Source organism: Saccostrea cucullata, unplaced genomic scaffold (genome assembly GCF_032062105.1).
Source record: "Saccostrea cucullata isolate Sc308-1 unplaced genomic scaffold, CSIRO_AGI_Scuc_v1 ctg2390, whole genome shotgun sequence".
In the NCBI taxonomy this organism is placed as follows: domain Eukaryota; kingdom Metazoa; phylum Mollusca; class Bivalvia; order Ostreida; family Ostreidae; genus Saccostrea; species Saccostrea cuccullata.
The window spans coordinates 1-15,377 of record NW_026936092.1 but is presented as its reverse complement, the minus strand read 5'-3'; the positions used below and the strand labels follow the sequence as shown (position 1 = coordinate 15,377).

General features: G+C 34.9%; 1 protein-coding gene across 1 annotated transcript in view; it reads left to right on the top strand.

Moving 5' to 3' along the window:
* The window catches only part of LOC134244735 (copine-8-like), a gene marked incomplete at its 3' end in the record, with an annotated part of 45,480 nt that extends 30,428 nt beyond the window's left edge, over positions 1-15,052 (top strand). The window contains exons 2-9 of the mRNA XM_062726984.1: positions 8,419-8,506; positions 9,321-9,424; positions 12,600-12,639; positions 13,571-13,647; positions 13,824-13,852; positions 14,198-14,226; positions 14,546-14,649; positions 14,948-15,052. Of these exons, the coding sequence (XP_062582968.1) occupies positions 8,419-8,506; positions 9,321-9,424; positions 12,600-12,639; positions 13,571-13,647; positions 13,824-13,852; positions 14,198-14,226; positions 14,546-14,649; positions 14,948-15,052 (576 nt within the window). The remainder of the gene's footprint in view (positions 1-8,418; positions 8,507-9,320; positions 9,425-12,599; positions 12,640-13,570; positions 13,648-13,823; positions 13,853-14,197; positions 14,227-14,545; positions 14,650-14,947) is intronic.
* Between the last annotated feature and the right edge of the window lie 325 nt (positions 15,053-15,377).

Genomic DNA, 15,377 nt, shown 5'->3' with positions numbered 1-15,377 from the left:
GAAAACAAGGGTATTCGAGAACTGCATTAAAAATGAATTGTAAAGAATCAGTAAACTAAAGAAAAATTAAACCGTCCATTAAAGCTGCTGTAAAATTTGTTAAGAATCCCAAAGAAATACTCACTGAAATATGTAAAAATTTACTGCAATCAATGTTTGTTTTATAGACAATTGAGCAGGTGGATTTCACTGATAAAATGTATATAATGGGCATCAAAAATGAATACCGTACTTGCAAACAAAAATTAAACAAATAATGTATATGCACTATTGACGTCTTTCAGTGTGATTTAAATGGACGGGTTTGTAACATTTCCATCATTTAAGCGTTCACGAAGAATGGAGACTTGACCCATTCATGTTCAAAATTCGTTTTTTATAGCTCTATTAAACCCATTTTCCACTAAATATGCTTAACTGTCAACTTTGAAATAAATATTATCAAATGATAAGTCGTTCAGAAAAATAATATGATAAATATTTTGAAGATGACATTACTGAGAACATGATTTTAAAAAAATATAGCTTTTTCTGTGGATTTTGAAAATTGAAAAACATTTTGTCTCAGAGCGGGGGATTGTACACGCCTTATACGCCCTCTTTCAAAATACACATCATTTCGGGAGTAGTTCACACTGTTTTAAAAACGGTTGACAGAAAAAAAAGCTTATTACTCAAAAGTAACCCTTAAAAAATGAGTGAAAACGACTGCATATAAGAATACTAGTATATGAACAATTATTAAAAATATCAGTAATTGTAGTTATGAACGTTTATTTGAATTTCAAACAGATAATGAAACTTGAATCTATTGCTTAAAACCCTCAAAACAAATTTACAATAAGATGTACTCGACAAAAAAAGCAAAGGTCTAAGAAGAGCAGAGAATTGCAAGAGCACAAGGATAGATTTATAGGCAATTTTCTTAAATATTAGTGGTCTTATTGTTCAAATTCGTATTCGGGGATGCAGTTTAATTTCTTGAGGAATCTAGAAAGCAATTTTTTGGCAAAAAATCAAAAGGTTAATGAGAATAAGGAATCCTCAACATAAGATTTTTTCCATGACAGCGTCCAAACCCGAAAGCCCTGAAGAGTAAAAGAGTAACAAAAGTTAATGTTCATTCACGTTAGCAATATTCGCCAGATCTTTCGCCTTTTGACGTGTTCCATTTGCCAAAATTGAGAAAACGCCTTTCAGAAGAAAGAAACAAGTCCAGGAAATCATAGGATCTGCAATAATCCAGTATACAAAATTTCATACCAGAAAATGAGTTCGAAAAACAATTGAAAATGAATCAGAAATTGGATGAAAATATTACTTACATGTGTTTTAATAAAAAGATAATTTTAGGTTAAATCATTATAACTAAATTATTGAAAAGCAACTTTTGTTTCTTTCCGAGCACCGAAGACATTATTAAACGATCCTTGTATAAGGTGACCTACCGATGTACAATATCAGGTGTCCTCTGGTACCCCTACTGATGTACAATATGAGGTGACCTCTAGTCCCCCTCCTGATGTACAATATACGATGACCTTTGGCCCCCCCTACTGATGTGCAATATAAAGAGGCCTCTGATCCCCTTACTGGTGTACAATACAAGGTGACATCTGGTCCCCCTTCTGATGTACAATATGAGGTGACCACTGGAGTTTTATGAAGAGACTTACTTTTACAATCGACTACTGACTTTTACAATTTAAACAATGACTAACTCCATTACTTAAAATGTAAAAGTCAGCTGTCTAATGTAAAAGTAAGTCTTTTCATAAAACTCCATTAGTCCTCCTACTGATGTATAATATAAGGTGACCTCTGGTCCCCTTACTGGTCCCCTACTGATGTACAATATGAGGTGACCTCTGGTCCCCCTACTGGTGTACAATATAAGGTGGCCTCTGGTCCTACTGATTCACAATATAAGGTGACCCCTGGTCCCCCTGCTAATGTACAATATAAAGTGTCCTTTGATTTCCTTACTGATGTGCAATATAAGGTGACCTCTGGTCCCCCTTCTGATGTTCAATTAAAGGTCACCTCTGGTCCCCCTTCTGATACATGTATACAATAAAAAATGGGCTCAGGTCCCCCTACTGATGTTCAATATAAGATGTCCTCTGGTCCCCTTTTAATGTACAATGTAAGGTGACCTCTGGTCCCCCTGCCAATGTACAATATAAGGTGACCCCTGGTATCCCTGCTGATGATCAATATGAAGTGACCTCTCATCCCCTTACTGATGTACAATATATGGTGACCTCTGGTCCCCCTTTTGATGTACAATATAAAGTGGTCTCTGGTCCCCCTACTGATGTACAATATAATATGACCTCTGGTCCCCATTCTGATTTTAAATATAAGGTGACCTCTGGTCCCCCTTTTGATGTATAATATAAAGTGGTCTCTGGTTCCCCTGCTGATGTACAATATAAGATGACCTCTGGTCCCCCTTCTGATTTTAAATATAAGGTGACCCCTGGTCCCCCTGCTGATATACAATATAAAGTGGCCTATGGTCCCTCTACTGATGTACAATATAAGGTGACCTCTGGTCCCCCTTCTGATGTTAGATATAAGGTGACCTCTGGTCCCCCTTTTGTTGTTAGATATAAGGTGACCTCTGGTCCCCCTTACTGATAAACAATATAAGGTAGCCTCTGATCCCCCTACCGATGCACAATATAAGGTGACCTCTGGTCTCCCATCTGATGTACAATATAAGGTGACCCTTGGTCCCCCTGCTGATGTACAATATAAGGTGACCTCTGGTCATCCTACTGATGTTTAATATAAGGTGACCTCTGGTCCCCCTACTTATGTACAATATAAGCTGACCTCTGGTCCTTCTGCTGATGAACACTATAAGACGACCTCTGGTCCTACTACTGATGTACAAAATTAGGTGTCCTCTGATCCCTTTATTGATGTTCAATATAAGATGACCTCTGATCCCTCTACTGATGTACAGTAAAATATTAGGTGACCACTAGTCTCTGTACTCATGAAAAATATCGGGTGACCTCTGGTCCCCGTACTGATGTACAATATAAGGTCTCCTCTGGTCACCCTACTGATGTACAATATAAGGTGAACCGTGGTGTACAACTGCTGATGATCAACATAAAGTGACCTCTTATCCCCTTACTGATGTACAATATAAGGTGACCTCTAGTCCCCTTTTTGGTGTTAAATATAAGATGTCCTCTGGTCCCGCTACAGATGTACAGTACAATATTAGGTGACCACTATTCCCCGTACAATATCAAATGACGTCTGGTCATCCTTCTGATGTTAAATGTAAGGTGACCTCTGGTCCCCCTACTGATGTACAAAAATGGTGACCTAAGGTACCCCTGCTGATGAACATATGTAACTTCGTAACTTCTGGTCATCATTCTGATGTTTAATCTAAGGTGACCCCCTACTTATGTACAATATAAAGTGACCTCTGGTTCCCTCTACTGATGTTCAATATAAGGTGAACTCTGTTTCTCCTACTATGTACAATATAAGATGTCCTCTGGTCCCCCTACTGATGTAAAATATAAGGTATCCTAGGGTTCATTTATTGGTGTACAATATAAGGTGACCTCTGGCCCCTCTACTGATGTACAGTACAATATAAGGTGACCACTAGCCCCCGTATTAATGTAAAATATCGGGTGACATCCCCGTAATAATGTACAAATTAAGGTGTCCTCTGGTCCCCATACTGATGTACAATTAAAGGTGACCCCTTTTCCCCTACAGATGTATAGTATAAGGTGTCCTCTGGTCCCCCTACTGATATACAAGAGAGGACCTGCAGGTCCTTCTGCTAATGTACAATATAAGATGACCGCTGGTCCTGCTACTAATGTAAAATATAAGGTGTCCTCTGGTCCCGCTTCAGATGTACAGTACAATATTAGGTGACCACTAGTCCCCGTACAATATAAAGTGACCTCTGGTCCTTCTGCTGATGTACAATATACGATGACTTCTGGTTTTACTACTGATGTACACTATAAGGTGACCTCTGGTCTCTCTACTGATGTACAGTACAATATTAGGTGACCAATAGTCCCCGTACTAATGTAAAATATAGAGTGACCTCTGGTCCCCGTATTGATGTACAATATAAGGTGTTCACTCGTCTCCCTACTGATGTACAATATAAGGTGTCCTCTGGTCCCTCTACTTATGTACAGTACAATATTAGGTTACTTGTAGTCCCCCTACTGATGTACATTATAGGGTGACCTCTGGATCCCCAAATGATGTACGATATAAGGTATCCCCAGGTCCCCCTATTTTGTGCAACAAAAAATTTCCTTTGGACCTCTATTGATTTAAAATGTAAGGTGACCTATGATCCCTCTGATGATGTACAATATAAGGTGACAACTTGTCTCCCTAATGATGTTAAATATAAGGTGGCCTCTGGTCCCCCTACTGATGTACAATGTAAGGTGATCTTTGGTCCCCCTATTGATGTAAAATATTAGGTTACCTCTGGTCACCCTTTATTATTTTCACGTTTCTGTTAATATATTTATTAGAAAGTTGATCTTTATAAAGTTATAAATATGATTATTTTGGAGTAAGACAAAGAAAATTGTCTATCATATAAAATTCAATTAATATATAAGGTGACCTGAGGTCTCCGTATTGATGATATCGATGAATTTAATTTTGTGCCTTTAATGCCTGGAGAGTTCCTAGAATGTTTTATTACTACGCAAAATGACGAACTATTTGCGGGGGACCCCAGGTCCTAGTTCAGCGTACGTTTTATCCTTCTGCGTAAATTATCCGCCCTCTCTGGACAATGTTGGATTACAGGCGCTTGTTGCTTTTATCCTTTTTTTCATAAATAAAATCCCATACTATTATGGTAGTATGGAGAAAATATTTGTGAAAAGAAATGTTAAAAACGTCAAGCACCTGTGCTCTGGATTGACTTGCCACTTTAGAAGAAAGTTTTAGAGTGACAATGTCTGTTAATTAATAAATCATAATAAGATAGTTGTTATGCATAAAGTTGATAAACAATGAACTGGATTATCTTTTGAGTAGTAAACTAGTAAAACGTATGCCCTGTATATGCAGAGAGTTTAATTTGCATTAAATTACAGTAGTGAGATGTAAACTAATGCAAATTAAAATAATGCAAATTAAATTGCGTTCACACGACAGCTAAAGCAAATGCGAATTGAAATTTTATTTCTGCAAAAAGGATATTCAGCAAGACTATTGTGACGTCATTTGTAAATCTTTTGAGTAGTAAACTAGTAAAACGTATGCCCTGTATATGCAGAGAGTTTAATTTGCATTAAATTACAGTAGTGAGATGTAAACTAATGCAAATTAAAATAATGCAAATTAAATTGCGTTCACACGACAGCTAAAGCAAATGCGAATTGAAATTTTATTTCTGCAAAAAGGATATTCAGCAAGACTATTGTGACGTCATTTGTAAATCTTTTGAGTAGTAAACTAGTAAAACGTATGCCCTGTATATGCAGAGAGTTTAATTTGCATTAAATTACAGTAGTGAGATGTAAACTAATGCAAATTAAAATAATGCAAATTAAATTGCGTTCACACGACAGCTAAAGCAAATGCGAATTGAAATTTTATTTCTGCAAAAAGGATATTCAGCAAGACTATTGTGACGTCATTTGTAAATCTTGTCGTGTTTGAAGAGTAGATCCATTTGACATACTAATAATAAAGACTGTAATAAATTTTGTGTTTATCATAATTTTTTTCCTTTAATGTAGTTCAACCAAAAATAGCACAAATACCCAAATCTCCTGTGGCCGTGGCTAACTTCTGGCCTTATGCAGGTGTCAAAGTTTAATTGGAATTAGCTTCTCTTAGCATTTATTCGGAGCTAATGCGTAGTAATTTAATGCACAATTAATTAATTCCTATTAAACTAATTTGCATTAAGTACTCTGAGTGAATGTTCAAATTTAATTGCAGTAACTTGTGTTTAATTCAAATTAAAACATTTTTGTTATGTAACCCTTTGTGTTTTTAGTACATTATATAGCATAATATATTTGGATATTTAAAACACTCAATTCTTAACTTAATCTAGAGCTTTTTGTCAACTTAATGTACAATTACAGTACTTAATGTACAGGTTTTAAATTTTAAAAACAATACATAAAATGCGAAACATTTTCTGAACTTCATCATGTTCATTAGTAATGAAAACAAGCAAATAACTTTTTTAATTCAATACACAATAATTATGCATAAATATCAAACATTTGTATATATTTGCATATATCTACTGCTTTTTCCCATTATGAACATGTAGTAATCAACTGCGTTTATAGAACTATAGACGCAACTGCTTCTACTATGGGTGCAATATGCTCTATCACACTCGTGTAGAACAATAACCACTACAATTGTATCTTGTGTTGAAAAGTATATATATATGAAATGTTTCATAAGAGGAATAAAATAAGTTTTTAATAATATTCTTTGAAAAAAAGGAAATTCAGAATACTTTAAATTGCTGATTTATATCTTTAAAAATTTAATTTTGGTCAATGTATTTAATTGTATAATAAAACTTTTTAAAAATTATAGAGAACTGCCATATTTTTATTTTTTGTATCATGCATATTTGAACAAAGAACGATAACTCTTCACACTTGGGTAATAACATTCCGAAAGAGAAATATATCTATTTCAAGAATGATTTCAGCTATTAAAAAAAAATAAAAAAAAAAATAAAAATAAATTATAGAAAAGCATTCTGGAGTAATAATCATTATAAAAGCATTCTCATTTTTCATCATAGTGTTAAATTATTGATTTTTGTCAGAGGGTTATAATAACGTTGATCAATGACGTCACAACTGCATCAAAACAAAAATGTGATGACGGCGCTGCTTGTATCCAGATAACTGTGTTTGAGAGGGAAATACTTTATAAATATGTTTGTAATTTATTAGAGAAAAGGAGCATTGATCAGGTTTACTGATTTTAAAGCCGTGTGTTTTTCTTTACTGAAGACAAGAAGCTGCGTCCTTATGTAAGTCAGGATTTCCTCTGATATTCTTGAAAAAATATCAAAGAATGCAAATATAAGTAATAAACAACGATTATTCAGTGAACATGGTATTATGAATAGCAATAGCTCTGCTGACATATTTTCCATGATGCGCTAGCGCGCATCATGGAATATGCCAGCAGAGCAATTGCTATTCATAACGCCATGTTCACTGAATAACGTTGTTTATTTCTTAAATGAAAACTTCAACAGTATATCCTCTTTGGAAATGACAAATCCAATGCAAAAATGTGATATCATGATGGATAATGATTTTAGAACATCCACATCCAGATTTTTTTTTATTAATAAACAAACGTCTCATCCTCTTCACAACAGTTGTAAATGAAGTAGTAGATCCATTCCATGATCGAATGTTTAAAAAAAAAAATATCCAACAACAATTTACAATTTTAAAAGAGAATTAAGGCATATTTCCTGATGAAATCATAACCTCACTAGATGTACTGTAGGTAGAATCATTTTTGGGACAGGGATCACAAATTTTCATCTTTTTCATACACTTGCCATTATCTGAATCCCCATATTTCCATGAATTATTTCATTTACTCTCTGCTACTTTTGATTGTTGGTTCAATTGCAGGATAAAACTGTAACAGATTTGTGTCCCGTTTTCTCTGTTATTAGCTGTTCCTCAATCTCAGCTTCATACAAGCGGGTCGCGGGTGTTGTTCTCAAAGAATGTTTCGTATATGTGTCCCTTAAATCCTGATTGTTCACAAAGATTGCGATATTTTTTGTCAAAACTTGAACACTAACTTCAGATTCTGCATACCTACAGGCTTCTGCTTGTGTTTACCTACTTTCGAGTATTTACCGACCTTTTTCCTGTATTTTGGAGAAATATGCATTACTTTCTCCATCCGATGAGGACATCCTCATTCATGAAGCTTTACATGGGAAGTGGTCAGAAATCAAGTGAGCTATCATTTAAATCAATATTTACCTGGCACTGTCCATTAAGTTAAACAATACAGCTATATTGTTTTCACCTCTCACTCTCTGGACAATCAAGTGTATGACGTAATCAAAGCAAATACATCACCATCACCTGGGACAGTTTATTAAGTTAACAATAGAGAAAATGTTTTAAGTAGGATAAAGTCCTCAAACTGTCCATTCTGTGAGAGAAAAAACTATTCTCGGCCCTTCGGGCCTCGAACAGTTCTTTCTCTCACAGAATGGACAGTTTTCGGACTTTCTCCTTTACTTAAACCCTCCATTTGAACAGGACATAAAAAGTTGGTGGTGCTTTAATGTCTAAATACACTCATTTAAAATACTTTGCTTTTTTCTTAATTACATGCATTTACAGCTAATTTTTGTATTTGTAGAAATCTTCAGGACAAAGATACCTTTTCTAAATCGGATCCAATGTGTGTACTGTACATCAAGGATGCAAGAACAGGCTCTTATCAGGAGGTGAGACATTAAGATGATCGTTACTTTAATAGTTTTATACAGGTTAATAGATAGGTCTACCTCTGAATTTGATAATCAGATGAGAAATGTCTTGGGTCGTATGTTTGATAAAATTTTTGACAGCACGTGTGTGTCATTGTTAATTTAAAATTAGTTGACAGGCGTAATATGGAAAGGAGATAAGAGTAAACATACATTGAATATTTAAAAATACATAAACAATGAAAACGTATGGCTGAACTGGGAAGTGAATCTGGGGCCCCTGCATCACTTGTCAGGTGATCTAACCACTGAGCTATCCAGGCCGATGTCCTCAGTCCAGCCTAATTTTATACACAAGTAATAGTAAATACTGTAAATACAGGCTTACTGTTTTGAAATATGCTAATTTGCTTTTAGCATGTTTAGAAAGTTTGAGGCTGTATTTGTTCCACCAGGATCCAAAAGGAATCATGATGATGTTTAGAACATTGGAATACATGCACAAGGTTTTATTAGGGACTCGGTATTGACTATTGACCGAATAAAGCTTTGCTTTGTTGAGTTCCTTTTCTCCAGTTATGCAGGGGAAGGGGGAGTTGGGGTCATTATAAAAAGTTTTAAATACTGTTTTGTGTTAAATGTCTCTGTGTCTTTAAATTCATGACATTATTAGATTACATGCTGGTTACCAAGTAGTGTTTCTATCTTTCAAATTTCCACTGCATCTATGAACATGTCTTGGAAAAGACAGGAAAAAATACAGTTTTTGTATTGTTACTTAAAATAATAATGAGCCTGAAAATGCATGACATATGTTCTAACTTTCTTGTAGTTTGGCAGAACAGAGATGATAAAGGATACACTCAATCCAGACTTTGTACACAAGTTTGTGATGAACTACTACTTTGAAGAGAGTCAGAAGCTCAAATTTAAAATGTAAAAATATATTTATTTACAGTAAATGAAGCATCATTGCCTTTGGTACAGCTATTTTATAGACATACCAGTTTATAACCCTCTACATATTATATTTAATTTTTATGCCCCGCCATGAATATGGCCGGGGCATATAGTGTTTGTCATGTCCGTCTTCCGTCCTTCCGTCCTTCTGTCCTTCTGTCCTTCCGTCCTTCCGTCCTTCCGTCACACTTTGCGTTTAGCTCTGTTCAAAGCTAAGTTTCAAAGAAACTATCCAAGATATTTTCATCAAACTTCATATGCTGATAGATATTGATGAGAGCTATGGTTCATCTAGGGATGAACACTACCAGACTTGCTTCGGATGCTGGATTTGACTGACATTTTCAAGACGAGTGACCAGGTAAAAGTTTTTGGAACAGGTCCATTCCTAAGGAACTATAAGCCCCACTTGGACCAAACTTGCATGGATGATGCATCTAGGGATGGACACTACCAGACTTGCTTCGGATGCTGGATCTGGCCTACATTTTCCAGATGAGTGACCAGGTTAAAGTTTTTAGAGCATGTCCATTCCTAAGAAACTATAAGCCATACTTGGACCAAACTTGCATGGATGATGCATCTAGGGATGGACACTACCAGACTTGCTTCGGATGCTGGATCTGACCTACATTTTCCAGATGAGTGACCAGGTTAAAGTTTTTAGAGCATGTCCATTCCTAAGAAACTATAAGCCATACTTGGACCAAACTTGCATGGATGATGCATCTAGGGATGGACACTACCAGACTTGCTTCGGATGCTGGATCTGACCTACATTTTCCAGATGAGTGACCAGGTTAAAGTTTTTAGAGCATGTCCATTCCTAAGAAACTATAAGCCATACTTGGACCAAACTTGCATGGATGATGCATCTAGGGATGGACACTACCAGACTTGCTTCGGATGCTGGATCTGACCTATATTTTCATTCCCAAGTAACTATAAGCCCTACCTGAACCAAACTTACATGGATGATGCATCTTTGGATGGACACTACCAGACTTGCTTCAGATGCTGGATCTGACCTATATTTTCATTTCCAAGTAAAACCCCAGTCACATTTCCAAAAACGACCAACGGCCGACGGGTTTTGAAGGAAAAATGGGATTCTTCGGGTGACAATCGTCAGTTCATCGGCCGTTGTCTTGGCCGATTTTGACCTATTTTTTTGTCGGCCGACCAATTTTGTGTCCATCGGTCCAAGTTATAATTTTTCATGCGTCGGTGGCCGATTTCTTCAAGTGCAGTTATCAGTCGACCAACCTTCGATCATCGTCCGACCATCGGCTGTCAGTTTATTAAGTCGGTCGTCCGTCGTTGGACAATAAGCATGTTGAAAATTTCGGCCGACAGTTGAAATCAAACTGTAGCTCAGAGCTCGATGATCGGGCGACGATTGGCCGACTTGTGAATATTTAACCTATTAAGGATACATAAAACAAACAAAATTTTGATGCATAGATTGATATTAATTTTTTTAATGGAGATAACATAAATAATTAATCCGTAAGATATAAAGAAATCTTAAGTATTCTTTGCTGCTTAGATATGCACCATTTGTCGTTTTTATGCAATTCTATACAAATTTTACACACATTTTCAACATCGAGTCACAATTTTATAAGATTCTGCCACTTTGCCTTGCAAACATTACTCACGTCATCTATCTGAATATAGATATATGAAAAAATATTGCTGATTTCTAAAGAGAAAAAGGTTTTTGTGTTATTTATCAAAGTCATCGGTGTCCCTAGGAAATAATGTGACTGCTCCGTGTCGCCCGATACTGTGTCGGCCGATCCTGTTCTTTCAGCCGACAAGACCAGAAAAATTTAGTCGCCCGTCCATCGGCTTAAATGTGACCTAGGCATAACTGTAAGCCCTACCTGAACCAAACTTGCATGGATGATGCATCTAGGGATGGACACTACCAGACTTGCTTCAGATGCTGGATCTGACTTATATTTTTATTCCCAAGTAACTATAAGCCCTACCTGAACCAAACTTACATGAATGATGCATCTAGGGATGGACACTACCAGACTTGCTTCGGATGCTGGATCTGACATATATTTTCATTCCCAAGTAACTATAAGCCCTACCTAAACCAAACTTGCATGGATGATGCATCTAGGGATGGACAATACCAGACTTGCTTCGGATGCTGAATCTGACCTATATTTTCATTCCTCAGTAACTATAAGCCCTACCTGAACCAAACTTATATGGATGATGCATTTTTGGATGGACACTACCAGACTTGCTTCGGATGCTGGATCTGACCTATATTTTTATTCCCAAGTAACTATAAGTCCTACCTGAACCAAACTTGCATGGATGATGCATCTAGGGATGGACACCACCAAACTTGCTTCGGATGCTGGATCTGACCTATATTTTCATTCCCAAGTAACTATAAGTCCTACCTGAACCAAACTTGCATGGATGATGCATCTAGGGATGGACACCACCAAACTTGCTTCGGATGCTGAATCTGACCTTTATTTTCATTCCTAAGTAACTATAAGTCCTACCTGAGCCAAACTTGCATGGATGATGCATCTAGGGATGGACACTACCAGACTTGCTTCGGATGCTGGATCTGACCTATATTTTTATTCCCAAGTAACTATAAGTCCTACCTGAACCAAACTTGCATGGATGATGGATCTAGGGATGGACACCACCAAACTTGCTTCAGATGCTGGATCTGACCTATATTTTCATTCCTAACTAACTATAAGTCCTACCTGAACCAAACTTGCATGGATGATGCATCTAGGGATGGACAATACCTGACTTGCTTCGGATGCTGGATCTGACCTATATTTTCATTCCCAAGTATCTATAAGCCCTACCTGAACCAAACTTGCATGGATGATGCATCTAGGGATGGACACTACCAGACTTGCTTCGGATGCTGGATCTGACCTATATTTTCCAAACAAGCAATTCAGCTGCATCACTATTCTGGATATTCTGATCAAATTTTAAACACATACTAATTTTCATGTTGCTTTACTGATATATCCTCGGCGGGGCATTCATGTCCTATGGACATATTTCTAGTTGTATGTGGCTTTTTAAATTAATTGTCATTCTCTTGTAAACACTTTATTTGTATCAATAAGTATAAATTTTATTTTAGATATGATGTAGACTCACCTAAACAAGCCCTATCAGCACATGTAAGTACTTTTATTGAAATAATTAACCATTCTAATAATTTAGAAAAAATGAATGCATCTTAAGGGGGCCGACTATAGTTTTATTGTGTGAAAACTACAATAGCGAAACTCTTCATTTTCATACCATATATAACTTACATTAACTTCAGTGTACATGCAAAGTTTAAGGGAAATCTACCGTCCAGGTATTTTCAAGGGACCGTCTCAAAATACAGGTACATTTACATATTATATAGGAAAATGGCAATTTTTAGCACTTTAAAGCAAATTATACAAATACTACAATAGACATTTTGATCAAACTATAATATTTGATGAGTAATACTATATTATTCAATATATGTAAGAGACACTAAATTCTACCGTCTTGTTACTAGACAAAATGCAAAGAATTAGCAAATTTTACTATTTTTATAGAGTATTACAAAATATGACGTACACAATTATAGATTCACATGAAAATATAATAAAAATATTGAAGATATTCTCAAATATCTATGTTTTAAATTTCAAGAGTGTATGTTTATTACTTTTTCTTTAATAATATTTTTATTACCCCTTTCTTTAAGAGCTACAGATTATCATAACGTCAAAAACACACTGCAACGACGTCAACCTACCTATCAATTGCAAAATCGGTTAAAAAATCCGTTATATCAAATTGTAATTACATTTTTATACCTATAATTTCTTAATTTTGTTTAATTTTAATAATTAAGCGAAAAAAGTTGCATTAAAACAGTAAATACGCTTCATTTTACTATGATGCGCGAAATATTGCGCAATGGAAACTATAGTCGGCCCCCTTAAATGCATTAATTTTTTCTAAATCACATGTTCATTCAGTACACATTCTCTCCGACTCTCGTTTACAATCAAGAAGTTTTTACAGTATTTACAATTTTACAGGCTATTACATGTACATTTACAGGATTTTCTGGGGAGGTTGGAATGTTCGCTGGGAGAAATTGTTGGGGCCTCCAGTGGAAGGATGGATGCAAAGCTGCAGTACGAGTCTGAGTTATTGCCCTTTAAAATTAATTTTTGATAAAAAATATATTGATTATTTACATATGCCTCACATATCAATTTCATAACAAAAAGGACAGATAAACTTAAAAGTGATAACATGTTCTATTTATGTATAGAAATGTTGAATATTCAATTTGGTTTCAATATTTCAGGGGATCAAAGGGTCGTGGACAGATTATTGGTAGGTACATGTAAACATACTACACACAATTATTGAATAATTGTAAACATTTAAGGTACATGTACTATACACAATTGAATAATATCTTCAAATTATTTCTTTATTGAAATTTTTTCTGAATGTATTATGTGACAGAAAATTTAACTGAACTTTGATGTAGTACAAAATGTAATATATAATTATAAATTATGCACATTGATAAAAATTTTTATGAATACATACATGTAAATGACTCAATATTTTTCGGAGTAGTTAATATCAATTATGTCCACTGTTTTTCTATGTAGAGAAGGTAGAATTATTCTTTACTAAATGTTAAAATAATATTAATTTTATTCTTTTCAGTAAGAGCTGAAGAAATGAGTTCTTCAAAGGTACGGAAAATGAAAGGAATCACTGTGTTGAAACAAAAAAATAAACCTCTTATCAAATCTTTATGTATATAAACATGTAGTTCAATCATGTAATAAAAAAAACCCTGTACAGATCAAAAAAGGAGATTGATACAGTGTAGTAGTATTTCTTACTAAAATGTTCGGATGTAGATTTTATCATCTCTTGGAGGGTACTTGTATAGGAAGTATCCACTATTTTAAAGTGTCTATAGCCTATTGTACATGTAATAGAGCTGTAGCACAGTACTTGCTTTAATATTCATACATGTGCATTCAAAAAATTTTCTTTTTTTATTAGGAGCTGTTAACACTACACTTCAGTGGAACTAAACTAGACAAGAAAGACTTTCTGGGAAAATCCGATCCCTTCCTGATTCTGTATAAAGCCAATGAGGATCGCAGGTATAGTGTACTGGCTATATATTGCAGTATTTAATCTGCAGGAAGTATTATGAAAAACTATTTCCTGGTATGCACAGGAATATCTATTAATGTACAATATGCAAGTACAGGATTAAGAATAACTCCTTTATATGTTAACTACTGTACATTATTACAACAGGTCATAAGAATTATAAGTACTGTCTAATGTTGAAAATATAAAAATATAAGTATTTTTCAAAATTATCCTTTTCCTATATAACGTTTAACAGTTTGTAATAATGTATATATGTTTTAAATATTTGTTGTTTTTTTTCAGTTTCACAGCTGTTCATAAGACAGGGGTTATAAAAAATACACTCAATCCAACATGGCGACCTTTCCAAATTCCAGTAGCAAAACTTTGTAATGGGGATTATGATAGGTAATTACATGTACTTCAGATCTTACTATCTTGTTTTCATTTACCAGAGAGATATTCATTATAAATATAAATGTGGATTTCAGTCATTTAAAATTTTTCACAAGTCTGAATACACCAACCTAAGTAGTTGCAATAATGCAGCACTTCCCAAATGGAGAGGGCAACATTGTTGCACCTATAATCATTCTTTTTGTAATCAACTTGTTTATAGACATTTGGCAATATGTACAAGTTTTAATAATTGTTTTTTGTAATTTCTAGTCAATGAAATTGAAGATCTTCAAGTATAAATTTCTAAGCACATGATTTGATATAGCACAATTTG